General features: G+C 48.9%; 1 protein-coding gene across 2 annotated transcripts in view; it reads left to right on the top strand.

The window, feature by feature from the left end:
- The first annotated feature begins 263 nt into the window (after nucleotides 1–263).
- The window catches only part of LOC101081236 (RH-like protein), a 37,077-nt gene continuing 16,704 nt past the window's right edge, over nucleotides 264–20,636 (top strand). The window contains exons 1-5 of one of the 2 annotated variants that reach the window (XM_019836417.3): nucleotides 264–527; nucleotides 10,651–10,837; nucleotides 14,552–14,702; nucleotides 18,779–18,926; nucleotides 19,675–19,844. In XM_019836417.3, coding sequence (XP_019691976.3) covers nucleotides 341–527; nucleotides 10,651–10,837; nucleotides 14,552–14,702; nucleotides 18,779–18,926; nucleotides 19,675–19,844 — 843 coding nt within the window. In that variant the 5' untranslated portion in view covers nucleotides 264–340. The remainder of the gene's footprint in view (nucleotides 528–10,650; nucleotides 10,838–14,551; nucleotides 14,703–18,778; nucleotides 18,927–19,674; nucleotides 19,845–20,636) is intronic. The other variant, XM_003989668.5, reaches the window with a different exon arrangement.

Below are 20,636 nucleotides of genomic sequence, written 5' to 3'. Positions count from 1 at the left end.
GAACTCACGGACCGCGAGATCATGACCTGAGCCGAAGTCAGACGCCCAGCCGACTGAGCCACCCAGGCGCCCCATGAATGCCGTCTTCTAAACTGAGCACAGTGCCTGCCGTAGAGTAGGAGCACAGCTACTACTTGTGGAATGAATAAATAAATAGCGAATGAATGAGATCGTGTTGGAATAAGTGCATTTCTTCCCCCTCCCTGTCATAGTCCCTCTGCTCCTGTGTTAACTCCATAGACAGGCCAGCAGAGCCAGTCTTGCAGCCTGAGATAAGGCTGTTGGCGGGTGTCTCCCCTAAGACTCCCTTGAGGGGGGGACGAGGGCAGACGGCTGATGCATGGAGCTGGTGAAAGTGCCACACAGAGCCGGACCCAGAATGGGCTCTAAGTACCCACGATCCATGCAGTGCTTCCTGCCCCTGTGGACCCTAGTGCTGGAGGTGGCTCTCATTGTCATCTTCTTCTTTTTCACCTCCTATGACACGTCCTCACAGGATCCAAAGAAGCTCATGGAGACCTATCGAGGTGAGTGTCCAGAGGGGAGGTGGTCACAGAGGCAAGCAGCAGGGACAAGGGAAGAGGAGGTCCGTGATCCTCCGGGGACCTAGAGGTTCCTTTCCACAAAGTCGTTGAGTAAATAGGTTCCCACGCCTTCTTCCGTGGGTGGTGCAAAGACCCAGCCAACAATGTAGGCTCTCCTTTAGGACCAGCGTGGACAACCCCTCTTCCACGAAGCCTTCCTTGATTTGTCAGGGCAGTCCGGGGCCCTCCTAGTCTGTATTTACAGAATTCCTTTTGCCAAATGGTCTTTGTAAGTCTCTGCTTCTCTGTCCCCTCCTCCCCTTTCTCCTTAACAGCAAGGCATTTCACGTTGTTCGGCTTTTAGTTTTTGTTTCCTGCTTGGGGGTCTCTCTTGTTCATTTCTGTGCCACCCTCCTTTCCGGAGCTTTGGTCTGTTGCCCCTCCTCCACCCCCAGCCTTCTCCTCACTTATTGGCCGGAAGTCTACATTCTGTCTGCAAACCCAGAGCCATAAGGTATGGCTGAAGAGGAGTGTAGAATGGTTGTTATTCTACATGCAGCTAAAAATAGTCACAGACTGTGACGAGGACAACTGTCAACAAGACGGGGGTGTCGCTTTTGCTTTTTTAATTTTTTAAAAATTATTATTTTTTAAATGTTGTATTTATTTTTGAGAGAGAGAGCATGAGCAGGGAAGGGGCAGAGAGCGAGGGGGCAGAAGATCCTAAGGGGCTCCACGCTGACAGCAGCGAGCCCGATGCGGGGCTCGAACTCACAAACTGTGAGATCATGACCTGAGCCGAAGTCAGACGCTTAACCGACTGAGTCACCCAGGTGCCCCCTGCTTTTTGCTTTTTTTAAAAAAAATTGAGATGAGTTTCAAGTGATCTCAGGGGGATGATATCTTATCTATGATAATGGATGGGCCTCCTTGAGTGACCTCCCTGAGACAAAGCTGAACCTGGAGTCTGGTTGAGTGCCTGCTTCTTCCTAAGCGATGTGAACTGGTTAGTTAGTTAAAGCAAAGGTAAGGCATCCCGGGGCCTCAGCAGCAGGAGTGGGACAAAGACATGGGGGGGGGGGAGGGGGCAGGCAGGGAGGTAGGTGGGGGGAGGGAAGCATCTACACTTCAGGGGCTGCCTAGGGAGGGGCCCTAGGCTTGTTGTACCTAACAAGCAAGGCCTGGGCACTATTTAAATTCATTTCAGTTTACCTTAATTCTTTTCAATCCAATACAGTGTAATTCAATGCATGCATGCATTCATTCATTCAACCCTGTTATCATATCCCTAAATGTGGGATTTAGACACATGCCAATCAGAGCTAATATTTCTTGAACTCTCACTATGTACCAGGCACTATTTAAATGCTTTATGTTGAACCCTCACAACAACCCCATGAGGTAGGTATGATTATGATCTCTGTTTTTCATATAAGGAAAGTAGGCACATAGATGTTGAAGAGAGGTCACTCAGTGGCGACAGCATAGCAAATTTAAATTTATACAGCCTGGTTTTAGTTTCCATGTATTTAACCATTTGGCTTCACTGCCCCATTTCACAACGAGGTAGAGTCACTTGTCGTATAACCATTGGGTGTAGGAGCCAGTATTGAAACTCTCTAGAGTGGCTCCAGGGTCCGTGTTCTTCAGCCTTGTGCTGTGCTGCTAGCATAAAGTGTCCTCAGACACTCACTTTCCATAGAAGCACAGAGAAGAGCCCATAACCTGGGCAAGGGAGTGGATAGTGTCAGGGAAGGCTTCTGGAAGGAAGTGACTGCCCAGCCAGGTCTTGGAGGCTCAGTAGGAGTCAACCATGTGAAATGGATCATCATCCAGAGTGAGAGGACATCAAGAGCCACTGTGTGTGCACTCATTGGAGTGGACCAGGTGAAGGCTTAACATTGCAACATTGGAGCACCAAGATGGGGGTAGGACATGGTAGACCGGCTGGATTGAGTCTGGAGTTTGACCCTCATGCTGCTGACCTAATAGGACGAGTTTGGGTTCAGGTTATGGCGACATGCACCATATTTACATGTTACAGGCAAAGTACTGCTACGTTAATATCTTTTATACGTTATAATAATGCATACACACAAATTAGAAAATTTGAAAGAGGTCAAATGAAATACATAATATTTTCAAATTACGGGTTGTGAGGGTACCAGGACCAGTCAATCTCGAGGCAAGGTCTATTGTTCCCATTACCGAGAAAGAATGTAAATCCACTCCTCCTAGGGTCTTCTTGATAATTTCAAATTCTCTTGGTTGACTTCCTGTCAGATCTAATTAGACTGACTTCTTTTTAACTTTGTGACCAGTAAAGAGTTTGCACAACTCTTTGCCCTTTTTTTTTTTTTCATACACTTGGCTGCCATTACGGTTTTGCCTTCATTCGGTGGTTTTAGGCAGGCGTCCGTTCCGTGAAGGTTAGTTGAACCAGAACTAGGTAACCTAATCTGTCAGCTCACTTAATCTAATCCAGTCCAGGGGAACGACAACGTTATTCAAACCTGCCAATTCCAAAAAGACATTTTTGAGACAATCAGCAAGAATCCTGTACGATACCCAGGAATTGTTGTTAGTTTTGTTAAGTCTGAGAGCAGCATGCTGGGGTTTTTTTTAAAGGCCCTATCTGCTAGAGAGATATACTGAAATGAGGCAATGTCTGGGACTTGCTTTATGCCAAAAAAAAAAAAAAAAAAAAAAAAGAAAAGAAAGAAAGAAAAAGAAAACAGTGGAAAAGGATAATAAAATAAGATTGGCCCCGTGTGACGATCATCAAAACTGGGAATGGGCACATGACATTCATCAAGTGACTCTCTGCTCTTGTATATGCTTAAACTTTTCCACAATCCATAATCAAATTTAAAACAAAAACAAAACGAAATCCTGCCATCCGTTGCAACATGATGAATACAGAGAAACAGATGTCCCCTCTTCCCTGTGGCCCAATACTCCCCTCAGGCCACCTTCCAAAGCTAGGAGACTGGAAGCTGTCTGACATCCTGAGCAGGCAGAGGAGGCTCCTGGGGTAACGTGGATCTTAAATGCTCTCAGAAATGTAAACTTCACCCAGGGCCTTTGGAGGAAGAGGCGCCTAGATCAGTGGTTCTCAAAGTGTGGTCCCCAGAGCAGCCACCTCAGCCACAGACACCTCAGGAATTTGTTAGAAATGCAGATTCCCAGGCCCACTCCATACCTATCCATCAGGAATGTTCGGGGTGGGGCCCAGCAACCTGAGTTTTCCCAAGCAAGCCCCCAAAGTGACTCTTATGCATGTGAAAAGTTTGACAAATGTTGGAGCCAGATTCAAACCCCGCCTCTGCCTCTCCTTAGCTGTGAGACCTTGGGCAAATTATTCACCATCTCTCTGCTTCATTGCTATCACATGACAATAGTGCTTTCTCCATACGTTGTTGAAAGGATTGGAAGAACAAACACATATAAAGACTGATTAAACGTATTTGCTTTTATTATTAATAGACTTTAATTTCTTCTATTTTTTAAATACCATTTTTTAATGTTTACTTATTCTTTTTTTTTTTAATTTTTTTTTTCAACGTTTATTTATTTTTGGGACAGAGAGAGACAGAGCATGAACGGGGGAGGGGCAGAGAGAGAGGGAGACACAGAATCGGAAACAGGCTCCAGGCTCCGAGCCATCAGCCCAGAGCCCGACGCGGGGCTCGAACTCACGGACCGCGAGATCGTGACCTGGCTGAAGTCGGACGCTTAACCGACTGCGCCACCCAGGCGCCCCTAATGTTTACTTATTCTTGAGAGAGAGAGAGAGAGATTGACCAAGCATGAGTGGGGGAGGGGCAGAGAGAGAGGGGGACACAGAGTCCGAAGCAGGCTCCAGGCTCTGGCTGTCAGCACAGAGCCATGCGGGGCTCGAACTCATGAACTGTGAGATCACGACCTGAGCCGAAGTCGGACGCTTAACCGACTGAGCCACCCAGGCATCCCAGTTCCTGATACTTTTATAAAAAGAAACAAAACTGGAAGGGCTAATATGTTCCTCCGGGAGCCCCCGTGGATCTTCTGGAGCATCTTCTGAGGTGTGCGTTCCCTACACTGGCGACCACCGTCCACACGGCCGGCGATGAGACCAAATGGGCAGGGACCATGAGGGAGAAGCAAAGAGTCACAACATTCAAGAGATAGCTAGGAGATCAAATGAGCTGTACCCGGTGAAAGTGAAGGGAGCTCAGGATGGCTTTAGACGTGTGGTTGGGTATATGGACGTGCCAATTCCTGAGGTGAGAAGCAGGTCCACGAAATGAACAACGATATATTCACTCTAGGCTTGGGGTTGAGGCGCCTCTGAGATGCTTAGGGGAAGCAGAGCGAATCAGCTATCCATTGTTGCATAACAGACCACCCCCAAACGAAGTGAGTTCAAATGGCCATTTTGATTTGTTAATGGCCATTCGATTTGTTCCCGATTGTGATTAAGTGGTTCAGCGATACGGGTTGGGCCCAGCCGGGTGGTTCTTCTGTCGGTTTCCTAGGCTCTCTCGTGCATGTGCGGCCTGGAGGTTTGACTGGGGTGGGACGGCCTCATTCACATGTTTGGCGGGTGATGCTGGCTCGTAGTGCATGTGATGTGGCTCCATCACCCTAGCCCAGACTTCTTCACACGGTAGCAGAATAGTTACTGCCGCAAAAGAGGGCAAGCCCCAATGGGTGGGTGCTTTCCAAACCTCTGCTTGTATCGTGTTTACTCATGTCTCATTGGCCAAAGCAAATCACAAGGCCCAACCCAGGGGGGAGGGGCCTATACTGGAAGGCATGATTCCTTCATCGGAACCCATTACTGTAATGATCCATACACAGAGCCTCTTCTAGGACTGCCAGACTGGGGGAACATCCTGGGCCCTGCACTGTGGATACTACCCAACTCCCCCCTTACTCCCCAAAGGGAGGAGAGCTACTAAAAGACACGAGGGGCTTTCCCACTGACATATAAATATGGTACCCCCAAATCCTAGAACGTCCCATGTCTTAGCCTTGGCTGTCCCCTTTGATTGGGAAATCTCTTTTTCTATTCCCAGAATGCTGTAGGGGTGAAGGTAGGGTGGGAGTAGAGGCTATTGGGGAGCAGAAATCAACATGGGGCACTATGGGTGGTCCCAGTCTGGGGCTGCCGAGATCTCAGTCAGCAGTGGGGAGAATAGTGCGGAAGTCGAGCCTCCTAAGGGACAGAAGCTGGGTCTGGCTTCAGAGCTGTTGGTGCTGGAGTGCCTGCAGGCCAGAGGAAGGAGCAAAGGCGGGTGGGAACACAGAGCCAGGATCACAGGGGCAGCCAGGCCAGAGGAGGGGGGGAAGAGTCTTGCCCAAAGTCACACAGCTAATGAGTGGTAGGCACAGGATACGTGATTTGCGCGAACCGGCGAAAATGTTCGCGACAATCCTCTGAGCAGGCACCATTGTTTCATACCCATTTTACAGATTAGGCAGCCGGGACACAGAGGTAGAGCCAGCCTCTGGACCCTGACAACCTGACTCAGTCCATACTCTTCACCATTACACTGTGTGTGCTATACGGAGAGGCACGATGTGTGGTGGTTAAACCCAGATGGTCCAGATTCAGATCGCTCACCATTTGCTAGCTGTGTGACCTGGGCTAGTTACAGCACCTCTCTGTGCCTCCCTTTCCCTATATGTAAAATGTGGGTGACAAAGAGGACGTACTGCGCGAAGTTGCTGTCGGTTAAAGCTGCCAGGCACTTAGAAGGGGGCCTGGTGTGGGGGCGCGCACCACATACGTGGCTGCTGTCACAATGCTGGTAACAAGTGCCTCGTCTCGACACTGGCCTCTCAGGCTAGACCCTTTCTGCAAGTCATGGGGCTTTCATAAAATTCTCTGGAGGCCTGTCTTAGACTGTAAAATTCCCCTCTGGAGCCCGGTCACGGGGGCCCCTGTCGCACACCCACTCCTTATCACCCCTGAGCACCTTAGAGGCCATTAGCCTATCAGCCCAGCAGCCGACGTGGGGTGCAGCGCCGGCTCTGAGAGGTGGAGGCTGGCACCACTGGGGGTGCTCTGAGCTGGGGCCTGGCCCTGAAGTGGGGGTCCGGATAATGAGACCTAGGAAGAATCAGAGAGGGGCCTGGGAGACCAGGAGAAGAAGCAGGGGATGCAGGGAGCGGAAAGGCCTGAATTCTAACGTCATGGACGGATTCATTTAGGGTGAATGGGCTCTGTCGGCAGCTCCCAGAAACTGCCACCCTGACTTTATCCCGCTGGGTGGAGTACAGCTCCTCCCTTAGGGACAGCGTGGGGCCTTGGGGAGGAAGGCCCCGAGCTCCTACACCGGGCAGCGGTGGGGACGGTAGCTGTGCCTGATAAAGCCCCCCCCCCCCCCCAAGATCCTCTGACTTCCTCCTCCTTAGGGCCCCGCCTCTGCCCTATCCCGGTCACCCTCCTCTCCCCACCCATCGATCCTCTCCTCAGAATATGCCAGAGTCGGGGCGCCTGGGTGGCTCAGTCGGTTAAGCGTCCGACTTCGGCTCAGGTCGTGATCTCACGGCTCGTGGGTTCGAGCCCCTCGTCGGGCTCTGTGCTGACGGCTCGGAGCCTGGAGCCTGCTTCGGGTTCTTGTGTCCCTCTCTCGCTCTGCCCCTCCCCCACTCATGCTCTCTCTGTCTCTCTCTCTCTCAAAAATAAATAAACATTAAATATTAAAAAAAAAAAAGAATATGCCAGAGTTATAAGGGCCTTAGAGAGTACCAAGTCCAACACCTACCTGTTTACAGAGAGAGAAATTGAGGCCCAAAAGAGGACAAGGACCTTGCCTGAGGTCCCTGAGTGAGGTGGGGGCGGACAAGAGCGAGAAACAGCCCAGCCCGGTTAAAGAGCACCATACCTGGGGGTCAGAGCTTGGTTCTGCTGCCAGCATGCTCTGTGGCCTTGAGGAGGTCACAGGCTCTCTCTGGTCTGCTTCTACACAATGGGAGGAAAATGAAAGGGTCTCCCGACTCATGGAATCTTCAGTAAGTCTGGACCCTATGCATTTATTTTTTTTTTTAATTTTTTTTCTTTTTTTTAAATTTTTTTTTTAACGTTTATTTATTTTTGAGACAGAGACAGAGCATGAAGGGAGGAGGGGCAGAGAGAGAAGAAGACACAGAATCAGAAGCAGGCTCCAGGCTCTAAGGCATCAGCCCAGAGCCCGACGCAGGGCTCGAACTCACGGACCGCGAGATCGTGACCTGAGCTGAAGTCGGACGCCCAACCGACTGCGCCACCCAGGCGCCCCTGGACCCTACGCATTTAGAGTTGCTGCTCAATGGCACACGGGTTGGGCTTAACAGCAGTCTTTAAGACAAGATTGAATTTGAATGCTGAAAGCGGGGTGTCCGATCTCTAGTTGGCCACAGGCCCTTTCATCCATACGGTTTCCTGCTTGGGTCCTGAAGGAATTTGAGCGCTCCCAAGAGGAACGCCCTATGCAACATGTGCCAAGAGGGTGCCAACACGAGACTGAAATGTTGCCTGCACCTTTCTCTCCCCCCATGTCAGGGGAGAAGGGGCAAAAAGTTGAATCAGTGCCCTTTCTCACCTACTCCCCAAGCTCCCAGAGCCTTTGGGGTCCTCAGGGGTCTCCAACATCCTGGTGTGATCAAGTTTGATGTGTACGACCCTAGGTCTACGCATTTCTCAATGAAAGTGGGTTTAAATGTAACTCGAAGTAGCTTTCTGAGACTTTGGAGAGTTCTGGAATCGAGTGCTTCCTCGTTGTCATCAGGGCCAGGGCTCGAGGCCCGCGGAGAGCAGGTGGGTTCTGGTAACGGTGACGGTGAAGAGAATGACGGTGGTGCTGGTGAATCTCCACCACTTACGGAGTGTCAGGCGCTTGAACAAAATATCACTTCCTTCAGCTCTCCCGCCCCCTCGGAGGTGGGTGTAATGGCCCTTATTTAGCTGACGAGGAAGGTACGGCACCTCCAAGGGCACAGAGCTATGAGGTTGAAGCCTATATAAAATGCCATTTTTATAGGTCAAAAATGGCCAAATGTTGGCAATTTTAATACGGTTCAACCTAACGGGGAATGACAGAACTGGGACCAAACAGAAGTGTCTAAACTTGAAGGCTGTGCTTTCTTTGGTGCGTGTGCGTGTGTTGTTTTGTTTGTTTTTGTTCACTAAGTGCTGGTTGTAGAAAATTTAAACACAGGAAAGGAAAAGAAAAAAAAAAAAAAAGTAAAACTCTCCCCGAACCAGAGGATAATATTCATCGGGGGAAAAGTTCTTGCAAGTTCTCTCCCTGGGTATTTATACATGTGAAATAGTCAGTGTTTGTTGATCAGTCTTTCTGTCCTGAGTGATGGTGGGCATTATAGCATCGGACTCTGGGGACCCGACGAGGGGTGTGATCGTTTTTCCCATTGAGCGGGTGAGAAAACTGAGAGCAGATAGTGTGGTGGGTGAAGGCGCAGGCTTCGCGGCCGATCATCTAGGTTTAAATCTGGCTGTACGAGCTGGGGTGAGTTACTTCACTCCTCCGTGGCTCAGCCTTCACATCTGTGACGTGCGGATAAGAACAGCACCCGCCTTGGAAGGTGGTTGTACGAAATAAGTGAGATGGTCTGTGTGAGGTGATTAAAATCCTGGCTGGCTCAGTCCGGAGAGCGTGGGATGCTTGATCTCAGGGTCATGAGTTCGAGCCCCGCGTTGGGCAGAGAGATTACTTAGAAAAATACAGTAAATAAAAGAGTGTTGCCATATGGGAAACACTTAATACATGTAGGCTGCTACTAAAGTTCGGAGACGTTACACAACTAGCTTAAGCCGCACAGCTGGAAACTGCTAGAGCCCTGATTTGAACCCACGTGTGTCAAGCTGCCAACCAGTTTTCAACCTTGGAAGTAAATACAAGGGTCCAGCCTTTTCCTTTTGCCGGACCTCTCCCGGCCATTAGGCAAGTCTCTTGCGCTCACCTGCCACGGCAGCCCTTGAGCAGGGTCCAAGGCTGGAAAAAGGTGAGGGTCACTCAGAAGGCCCCGGTGCTTTCTGCCCGAGCACTGGGTCCCTCCCAGCAAGGGACAAAGGGAGAGAGCTGTTTTCTGCAAGGATAATCTGGTTCTCGTCAACAGAACTTCGGGACCTGCTTCTGCCCCCTCTTTTCTGGGCCAGGTCACTGGCTTCTGTGGCCTTACATTCTTTCTTTTAAAAAAAATTGTTTTTAATGTTCATTTTTTTTTTTAATTAAAAAAAAATTTTTTTTCTTCAACGTTTTTATTTATTTTGGGGACAGAGAGAGACAGAGCATGAACGGGGGAGGGGCAGAGAGAGAGGGAGACACAGAATCGGAAACAGGCTCCAGGCTCTGAGCCATCAGCCCAGAGCCTGACGCGGGGCTCGAACTCACGGATTGCGAGATCGTGACCTGGCTGAAGTCGGACGCTTAACCGACTGCGCCACCCAGGCGCCCCTGTTCATTTATTTTTGAGAGAGAGAGAAAGAGACACAGAGCACAACTGGGGGAGCAGCAGAGAGAGAGGGGGAAATACAGAATCCGAAGCAGATTCCAGGCTCTGAGCTGTCAGCGGATGAGCTGTCAGAGCCCAATGCAGGGCTGGAACCCATGAACCGTGAGATCATGACCTGAGCCAAAGTCAGATGCTTAACCCACTGAGCCACCCAGGTGCCCCACGTGGCCTTATTTTCTCACGTACATGATCAGGAGGTTGAATCTGATCCTCTGTAGCAGCGGTAATTACCTTCATTGAATGTCAACCGTGTGCCAAGCATCGATCCAGATGTTTTACACATGTTCATTCCATCGAGTTTAGTAATAATAATTGCTACATTTACTGAGCACTTACTATGGGCCAGGCCCTGCCTTTGTGCCTACCCAGCATTAGCTCATCGAATCTTTGCCTCAGCCCTGCCTGCTATGTATTTTCCCCATGATTCAGATGAGAAGACTGAGGCTCAAAGAGCCAAAGCAACTTGCCCAAGCACTCTCTAATGGTCCCTTCCAGCTGCCACCCCCGCAAATTCACACGGAATGTAGGTACATTCTAATTCTGTAAGTTCTGTAAATTCCAATTTCATACAACTTTCCGTCTCGTCTGCCTCCCTTTCTCCTTCCCCATATCTGCTCCTGGGCAGTCCTGCAGGATGTTACCATCATGGTGGCCCTTGGCTTTGGCTTCATCAACTCGTCTTTGCGGAGATACGGCTGGAGCAGCGTGGCCTTCAACCTCTTCTTGCTGGCCCTGGCGGTGCAGTGGGCAGTCCTACTGGATGGGTTCCTGGAGCAGCTCTCCCCTAAGAAGGTGGTCATCAAACTGTCCAGGTAAGCAGACAGTGGCTGGATCGTTTTGTGGATCCTTGAGGTATGGGGCCCAAGAGGGCTGGTTCTAGAATAGCTGGGACGTCCCCTTGAAGTCATGCGATATTGGGATATACCCTCTCAAATTACCCACTCTTTATCTAAAATTCAAATTGAACTGGGAATCCTGTATTTTCTCTGACAACCCCGGGCTCAGATCTACAGCCCTCCCCAAGTCCTTTATTATCGATTGTGATTTTGTAAAGTTACACAAGCAGCATGGGTTCAAAGAAAAATGAATAGAGATTACAGAAAAAAGAAAAAGAAATATCACAGTCTCTTGAAAATAAAAAAGTACTGCTAGTCCTCAAATGCTGGTGAGCAAGAAATAGCCACGCCTTTCAATTAAGGTTGATCCATTTGGCTGTATTTATATGAAACTCTTAGAAGTAGCAAGATGACCCACGTTGCTAGGAGTCAGAATAATGGTTACATGGGGAATGCGATGATTACTGAATAGGAAGGAGCAGTCGGTAGAGCACGCAAACCTTCATCTCGGCAGCATGAGTTCAAGGTCCACGTTGGGCATGGTGCCGAGCCCCCCGCCAAAAAGAAGACACAAAATTTTTTAAAATAAAAAAGGCCGTTAGCCCATGACAGGAGAAACTAGGTAGAATTTACCTTGAAAATTGGTTTTTGGTTTTCTCCACCTCTGAATCTCTGTCCTGCCCAGATGATGATGGTAAATCCCATCTTGGGGGACCTGTCAGCTCTCCAGGCCACTCCATCCTCCCCTCTGAAGCCCTGCATCTCTGAGCACCGCTGTTGAACATCTCCCCGTGAGCTGTACCAGGCAGTGCACAAACATGGTTTCGTTTAACCCTTCCAGCAGCGGGCTAACTGGTGTACAGGCTGCGAGAGCATAAGGCATTTACCAAGGGTCACACAGTTAAGGGGTGGAAAATGGCTTTAGCTTTTAACTATCCGTATGCAGCCCTTCCCACACACTCCAGGGTGGTCAGAACATGAAACATACAGAGCCCGGTCGGTTCTCTACTGACCCTGATAAAAACCTCCACATTTTTTTCTTCTGACAAGTTTTAGGCTAATCCCCACGGGGATTCAATCTGTCCCCACCCCATCCCCCCAAGAAACACCTGGGAAGAGGCAAAGGGCACTCTCCGAAGGAGCTCTGACAGGGGTGGCCCCAGTCTGGCGTTTCTGCTGCCTTGGCTTAAGGTCGCACAAACCTTCAGCCTCCTGCACCTACTGTCCAGAAATCTCTGGGCTGCTCCTTCTAAGGTCCCCCGCCCACAGGGACCAACTTGTTCTTGACTCAATCCAGGAAGACAAGAAGAGGCCCTTTGCAGCCTGAGTGAACTCCCCTGCCCCGCCTCTGACCACTTGGATCCTCCCAGCTGTGACCCCCTCCCCCCCCCCTCCCGCCACTGGGACTGGCTTCCCAGATTGGAACAGAGAGCTTCTTCCCGACCTTTCCAGGGGCTGGGCTGGTGCAGGGGACAGGGCCAGGCTTGCCTCCGGTACAGCGCCCTCCCCTTCCCCCTGAGCTGAGCCTCCCCTGAGCTGTGCAGACTGACTTGGCACTGAGTTGCTTTGAGTCACCGATGACCAGTCCCTTCAGGGCAGGGGCCTGTCCCACTCAGCTTTGTCCTTTGTTTTCCTCACGTAGTGAAGACTTAGTAAATGGTTACTGGAACAAAATGAAAATAAAAAGAACCCTGAAAGTTGTGATATTTTTAATGCTGTAGTTTGAAAGGTTCAGGAGGCCTCCACCGGAGGATAGTGGTGATAACCAACCCTCTTATTGTGCTTGAAATATATCAACTCAGTTTACCCTTAGAATAGCCTCATAGGCCTTGCCTCCACCTTATAGGTGAGGACACAGAAGCACAGAGTGGTTCAGTGATTTGCCCAAGGTCACACAGCCAGGATTCCAACCTAAGCTGGCTGGACTGGAGACGGCACTCCTAAACACTGTACTTCCCAGTCTCGACACCTCCCCAGTGCCAACTGGCCCCTGGGGTCTGGAATCCCACCACTGGCACATGTCCTCTTGAATCAGGCCCTTGCCAGTTAAACGAGTGCTCACCCAAAAGACATAACACGGCCAGTCGTGGTGAAACTTTGAGTAACTCCGGTTCTAAATAATTCCTGATCCCTGTGAGACTCCTTCCCAGGCCCTTGGTCCTCTCCTGATCTTCCCTCTGAAGTCCTTGAACCTTAAGCAAGACACTATGTTGGCAGCAAATGCCGAGGAGGCTGTGTCCAGACTTCAGAGCACAGGCTTTGGATCCAGGCCAGCTGGGTTTGAGCCTCAACTTTTGTTGTTAACTAGCTTTATGGCCCAAAGAGTCACCTCTTCTAGTCTCAGTGTCCTGTTCTGTAATGTGAAGGTACTGACTGGTACCCTAGCATCGTTTACTGAAGGCCACTTAGAAGATTAAAACTTATTTACTTATTTATTTTAAAGGTTTATTTGAGAGCGAGCGAGTAGGGGAGGGGCAGAGAGAGGGAGAGAAAGAATCCCAAGTAGGCTCCACACTGCCAGCACAGATCATGACCTGAGTTGAAATAAAAAATTGGATGCTTACCTGACTGAGCCATCCAGGTACACCAGAAGATTAAAATTTAAACGAGGGGGTGTAGTCGCAAGGCTGTTATACATAATGCTTAACAAATTATGTTATTTTGTACTGATGGTGGTTGGTGGTGGCATTAGGGAGGGGAGGGAGTCTCTGAGCAAGGTGCCCAGAGGAGGGTGGGTTGGCTTAACCACCATGGATCGTTCTGCTTAGTGCCGCCTCCCCCAGGAAGCCCTCCCTGATGAACCCAGTCCACACTGCTCTCTCCCTCCAGTGAGCCACCCCCCTAGCCACATAATATCATGGATAGTCTTTGTGGACAGACTCACAGTGTCAGCCCCATCTCCTCAGCTGGATCATAAGTACCTTGAAAACAAGTTGTTTTCTCCTCTTGAATCCCCACACTGAGCTTGCTCATTTGTCAAGGCAAGGAAGGAATCAGCAATAGTGCTAACAATGCAGGCTCCTACTCCCGAGTTAGTCCTTTGTGCCAATCGCGGTGCTAGACACACATGCACAAATTTTCCTTCTAATCCCCACAGCACTACCATGAGATAAATATCATCATCGGTCGTATTTTACAGAGGAAGGAACAGGCTCAGTGAGATTAAAGAGCTGCTCAAGTGGAAAAGCTGGGACTGGAAGCCAGGATTGTCCTACTTCTAAACCCAGGCTCCACTACCAAGGAGAGGGTGGCGGGTGCTTGAATGACAGGCAGGCCAACAGGTGAAGAGCGCCCTCTATTGAGCATCTTTGCGAGATGAAGGCAGAAGAGAAGCTGGGGGAGCAGCACCCCAGTCGTCAGACCCCAGAAGGGGGCCCTGAGGCAACAATCAGCCCCTGTAACTCACGACGACATTCCTACAAGAAATTCCTACACCGTGAATCGGAGTGTCCTCAGCAGGGATGAGTATGTGTGGATCAATTTCTCAGATATTGATGCCCCCCTGATGGGGGAAGGAGCCCAAGGAGACCCTAGATGGGGCATCATCAGTCCCCGTGTGGGTGGAATCTTGTCTTCTTGTTCTCCTATCGCGTCCTCAGCTTCTTAAACAGCACCAGGCTGGTTGAACGAGGGAATAAGTGAATGCATGAATGAGAGGAGTCTTTTCAGTCATCTCTCTCTCTCCCCCAGTATTAAGCTGGCCACCATGAGCGCCATGTCTGTGCTCATTTCAGCGGGTGCCGTTCTAGGCAAGACCAACCTGGTGCAGCTGGTGCTGATGGCACTGGTGGAGGTGACAGCCTTTGATGTCATGAGGATGATCCAAAGGAAGTACTTCATTGTGAGTAACGGCGCTGCGAGGAGGGGACTTCGGGGAGGAGGGGTCAGGAGGTGCGGGGGGTGCGGAACACCACCTCCATTTGGTGGGTTTTCTGGGATTAAAACAAAATACGGGCCCAGATGGGGATCCAAAGCGTGGTCTATGCTAAACGTTTAAACATAGCAACCTAATGGCTTTAACCAGAGGTGGTACAGTTGCTGGTGATGACAGGTCTAAGGTTTGACAGGGGATGTGGGTGACGGAAGTGTAATGCAGGAGAAAGATATTAGAAGAAAAAGGATCAAGGAACAGATAGAGGGAGTTGGATGGACCAAGATGATGACCTGGGGGAGTGATGGAGAGAAAGACTGTAAGGCAGGTGCTGAAATCCTCAGCGACCAAGAGGCAGGTAGATAATCAGCAAGGAGCATAGCGTCCGCTGGCAGGTCTTTTCAAGGGAGCTGGAGACATTTGGGGAGGGAAAAGGAACAGTTTAGAGTGGAAATTTAGATAGGAAGTTCTTACCATTTATTAATTTTTGGTTCTCCCCATCTGTCTATAGGACTTCATTTTAACCCCTACTTCAGTGTATATTTCCTATAAATAAGGGCATTCTAACATAACGGTTGTTCAATGAACAAACTTTGGAAATTTACATTAACACAATATTATCTTATTCAAATTTCACCAATTTTCCCAATAACATCCTGTTACAGCAAAGTTTAAAAAATATAAATATATAAAGTTTACATACATATAAAGTTTAAAGTTTATATAAATATATATATTTAGTTTACATATATAAAGTTTTATATATATATAAAATATATATAAAGTTTAGTTTATATAAATATAAATATATAAATATATATAAATATATAATATTATATATAAAGTTTGAAAAGTTTATATACATGAAGTTAAAAATATATAAATATAAATGTTATATTTTTTTCTTTTGGGTCCATGATCACACTTTCCATTCATTTCTCATGTCTCCTTAAACTTCTTTGATCTGGAACAGCTTCTCGGTCTTTATCTCTCATGAACTGGACATATTCCGAGGTTATAAGCCATTTATCTTGGAAGGCAGCTATGTTCACCACTATATCACCAATACTGCACCTAAGCCAGTTATTTTGTTGAACGTGGCTTTGTGTAGTGTTTCCTCATGATTAGTTGAAGAATATGCATTTTTGGCAGAAATTACACGGGAGCGATGTCATGTCCTACTCAGTGCGAAGAATCAAGAGACACATGCTGTCAATTTGTCCCATTACTGAGGATGTTAACTCTGATCACCTGTTAAGATGATGTCTGCCGGGCTCTTCCACTGCAAAGTTACTGTTTTCCCCTTTATAATTAATAAACATCTTGTGGGAAGATAATACCCTGTTTCTTATCATGTTTTTCACACACTGATTTTAGCATGTTGATTTTTTTCTTTTGCCTGAAACAGTACGATGATTGCCAGTATTTTTTTCTTTTTTTAAAAGACTTTATTTTTAAGTAATCTGTTTACTTAAATTATGTATTACTTAAATAATCTCTATTTAGAGATCTCTAATCTCCAAACCCCAAGGTGGGGCTCATACTTATAACCCCAAGATCAAGAATCACATACTCTACCAACCAAGCCAGCCAGGCGCCCCCCCCCCCCATATTGTTTTTTCTGATTCCATCTTCCCTTCCACATTCATTAGTTACCGTTCTGCTGTAAGAAAGAACTTTCTCTTCTTCTCCATTCATGCTTTTATTTATTTGCTTGTTTGTTTATTTATTTAGATCACTATGGGCTCAGGGATTCACCCAGGCATACTTCCACTTTCTACCGCTTCTCTCTGCTTACTACAAGGATTAATTCCCACCCCTTACTTTCAAGGAAGAAAATTGCACTGGAGCTTTTTTACACAAAACGAAGGGGATTTAACATAAGGACCACCAAGGGCAAGGGGTGGCAGCCAGTCTCAGGACTGGAACTGGATCTGAGGAGTCTTGAAGACCCCAGGCAGTTCACGCTCTCCATCTCTGGCTTCTGTTCCTCCCTGTACATCCAACTTCTGTGCACCTCAGCTTTCTCTTTGGTGGAGACCACGTATCTCTCCTACCGCTCTTGTTCATGCGCCTCTAAGGCCCGGATCCTACAGGAAACAGCTCTCTTTGCTCTCAGCTAGTCCCAGGTCTATGGGCCAGTAAGATAGAATCTGATTGGCTCCCGCGGCCACATGTCTACTCTGGGCCAATCAGCTGCAGCCAGCGTAGGCGGCCACAGAGTAAACACGTGGCTAGTCAAGAGAAGGGGTAAATTCCCAGAGCTGCAATGCGCGTTGTGTGCCGTTCTTTGTAAACCTGTGCCTGCTTTGCCAGGGTCCTCGTAATGATTGTTTCAAAAGGCCGCAGTTTTTCAAAGCCGTCTCCTCTCCTCTCTTCTCTGCGGCTTTGAATCGCTAGTTGCGATGGTGCACAGGAGGATTTGGTACTGATTTTGAGAGGTGGCCGCTTCACCTCGGAACTTCAGTTCAGCCTGGGTTCTTGAGTGGAAAGACTCAGGAGGAAACCAGAGGCAGCAACCAGAGCTGTTTCAGTGGCGGCAACTCGAGAAATGGGTACAGTATTCCACGCCAACAATCCCCACTTGTGGTTCCTGGATTCCTGGGGGACCTCACACAGTTTTTACAAGGGACTATCACAGACTTTGGTTTTCATGTGTAAGTGAAATGTGTGAAGGTATCCTTCCCGTTCACTTGTTCATTTCACATGTCTATTCCATGTCTATTATGTACCGGGCGTCTTTTAGGCAATGCAACTGTTGGGGACCTTCCATTCCAGAGGGAAAGGCTGCCAATAAACCATCATATAGGCAAACGGTATCGCGTGTTAGAGAGTGTTAAGTACCACAGAGAAAAAATAAAATGGGAAAGATACGAAGAGTTGAAAGAGGGATAAAATGTTAAGGTGGCCAGGGAAAGCTTCCCTGAGTAAAAAAAAAAAAAAATGAGTAGAGACATGAAGGCAGCAAGTGTACAAGCCACGTGGGTGTCTGCGTAAAAGGGCAGGTCAAGGGCAGGGCGGTGGGAGTGGCCTGCCTCTTCCAGGAGTATTTTATTGCCCACGCTGTTTAGAATTGTTGGCGCGTGGTGATAATAAAAAGACAGGCTTTTAATTGCTTTTATTATTGTTTTAAATTCTCTCCAGACAATGCACCCCCTGCCTGCCTGCACCCATGGTGGCTCACTCCTTTCACCTGGCATTCCAGGCATTGGAAAAGCCAGTGTGAAGTGGGACTGACATGGGAGCATATCTGTGGGTTTGAGAAAGAGTGAGAGTGTGTCAGGAGTGGAGCAGGAGGTGAAGCCGGGGAGGTTAGGGAGCGAGCAAGTCACAGAGGGTTCTATAGGTCAGAGCAAGAACGTGGACGTGGACATTGAGCGAGACAGGAACCATTGGAAGATTCTGAACAGAGATGGCCATGTGCTGACTGAGATGTTCACAGGGTCGCTCTGGCTGCCATGTGGAGAGGAGTCAGTACAGGGACAGTGATTATTGCAATAATTTGGGGTAGCGGTGATGGTGGGGCCAGTGAGGCATGGTGGTAAAAACTCTGCCAGTTCTGGATATTTCTTTGAAGGCACAGTTGACAGGACTTACGAGTGGTCCACTAAGTGAGTTATTAAGGATGACTAACTTGGATGTTCATAAAGCAAACTTAGCGTATGTCTAGCATTTACTAAAGACTTTTAGTTCAGCATTATAAAGTCTGGCTGCTTTATGCTGCAAAATTTATATTGCTCACCTCTCCATCAATTCTGCCAAAAGTAGGAAGCAGTGGGGGCGCATGTCCATGTGGCTTTTTGCCTCACCTAAGTGGATCCCAGCCAAAAGCACGTAAGAGCTACTGATAAGGCCAACCAGCAATTTCCCTGGAATAAGTACATGGTTACTCCCAGGTCTCCTCTGAGAGGGGAGCTGCTGGGCTGGCTCAGGGCCAAACGCTGGTCTCATGACTCCCAAGTCACACCTTAGGGTGAAGCTCAGAACTGTCTCCCGGGGATGGGCCCATGGGCGGAGGCTGTGGGCATTCACTGCCTTTGTTGCAGAAGGACAACCACGTCAACATGATGCACATCCACGTGTTTGCAGCCTATTTTGGGCTGATGGTGGCCTGGAGCTTCCGGAGGCCTCTGCATGAGAGAGTGATGGAGAAAGATCAGACATCAAAGAGCTCCAGTTTGTTTGGCATGCTGGGTGAGGACAAGGTGGGGGGGGGGGGGGGTCTCACCCCTGGAGTGAGCCAGAGGTTCCCAGATGGCTCTGGGGAAAAATCTCTCTCTCCTTTACCAACCCACTCAGGGTCCTCGGAGCTCCTCCATGATGACTCATTTCCCTGAGTGGTGTTGAATGGATTCACAATCCCTTCTAGGGCAACGCCCTTCATTAATATCCAGAGGAGAGGGAAGACTCATGTACTTGAGTTTAAATCAGTTTGCCCAATCCTTTTGTCCTCAAGCTAAGGGAGGGAAGTGGATTAGTGGAGAAAGCGGAGGCCAGCAGTGGAGAGAGGGACAGGGAGGGGAAGAGGACGGTCATACTGGTGTATCCTGCAAAGCTGCAGCGGAAATGCTGAACCCTGACTCCCAGGAGAGGCTGGGAGGAAATCAGGCAGTGAGCTGGGCAGCAGGTGACCCAACAGCCAGCTATGAGGCCAAATGAAATTGGCACATTACGTTCTCAAAATAAGCATTGGGCCATCACAAGTCGGACTCAGGAGGCCTGGGGGTTGGTGATCTCAACTCTCTGGGCCTTAAGGTTTTTGCCTGTAAAGTGTGTTAGTTGGGCCCTATCAACCTGAGAATTCAGAGGAGACATGACTTGCCCAAAGGCACATAGCTAGAAAGTGACCAGGCTGAGACTTGCCCACTCCAGGAAGCGCCCACAGGCTCAGGCTTTGGAGTAGGAGTCCTGGTTCTGGGAAGTGACCCTTTCTGGCCCCCAGGAACCCTCTTCTTATGGATATTCTGGCCGAGTTTCAACTCTGCTCTGCTGCTGGACTCTCCAAACGAAAGGAAGAATGCCATGTTCAACACCTACTATGCTCTTGCGGTCAGCGCGGTGACAGCCATCTCGGTGTCGTCCTTGGCTCACCCCCAAGGGAAGATCAACATGGTGAGGAGGGGGCTGTCCCTTGGGGAGCACTTGGGTCTTGCAGGCTGGACACATCTTCACGCTTCCTGTCCCTGTCACTGGGTGACAGAGTCTTATCTGCAGTGTCACGGAGCATCAGAGCATCGGGGAAGGGCACTGGCTTATCAAAATGGGAACTACAGCGTAGAGACCATGAAATGATCAAAGGCTGTCTTCGGGAAGTGATTAAATCTATCAGTGTTGACATCAAACAGACATAAGTTTGAAACCTGTTTCTGCTAGTTACTAAAGCCAGCCACCATGAGGAAGAGTCAGCAGAGAGGAGCTAGAATAGAATCGGTCAGTCTCTCCCCTTCCCCTAAGAAATTTCTAGAATGGAGTGAATAGAATCAGAGGTAAAGGAGTATGTTACTTTAGCCATGTGATCTTGGCTAAGCCACTTAAACCTTTGGAGCTACACTGGCTCATATGTGAAGAAGGACTGACAAGAACATGCTCATAAAGTGCTCCATGGCAAACATCACTGGCTATTACCAATGTGGCCAGGGAGTCTGTGTGTGTGAGTTTGGGGGGGGGAAGAGACGTGTGAAAAGGTAGAGCTAAAGACAAAACGGTTTCCCATGAAGATCAGGTATGTCCCCAACCAGCCAGGGGACATGGGAAAAAGTCTAGAGAGACAGCAAGGCCTGGAGTGGACAGAATGTGGCCATCCATGACAGGCTAAACACTAAGAGGCATGAGTGTCCTTCTGGGGGAGCCCCATGGTGACAGGGAGTCTAGGCTCAGACAAGGGGGGGACATCTAGGGAGGCAA

This window comes from Felis catus, chromosome C1, assembly GCF_018350175.1.
Source record: "Felis catus isolate Fca126 chromosome C1, F.catus_Fca126_mat1.0, whole genome shotgun sequence".
Taxonomy (NCBI): domain Eukaryota; kingdom Metazoa; phylum Chordata; class Mammalia; order Carnivora; family Felidae; genus Felis; species Felis catus.
This window is presented reverse-complemented; position numbering and strand designations above follow the sequence as displayed.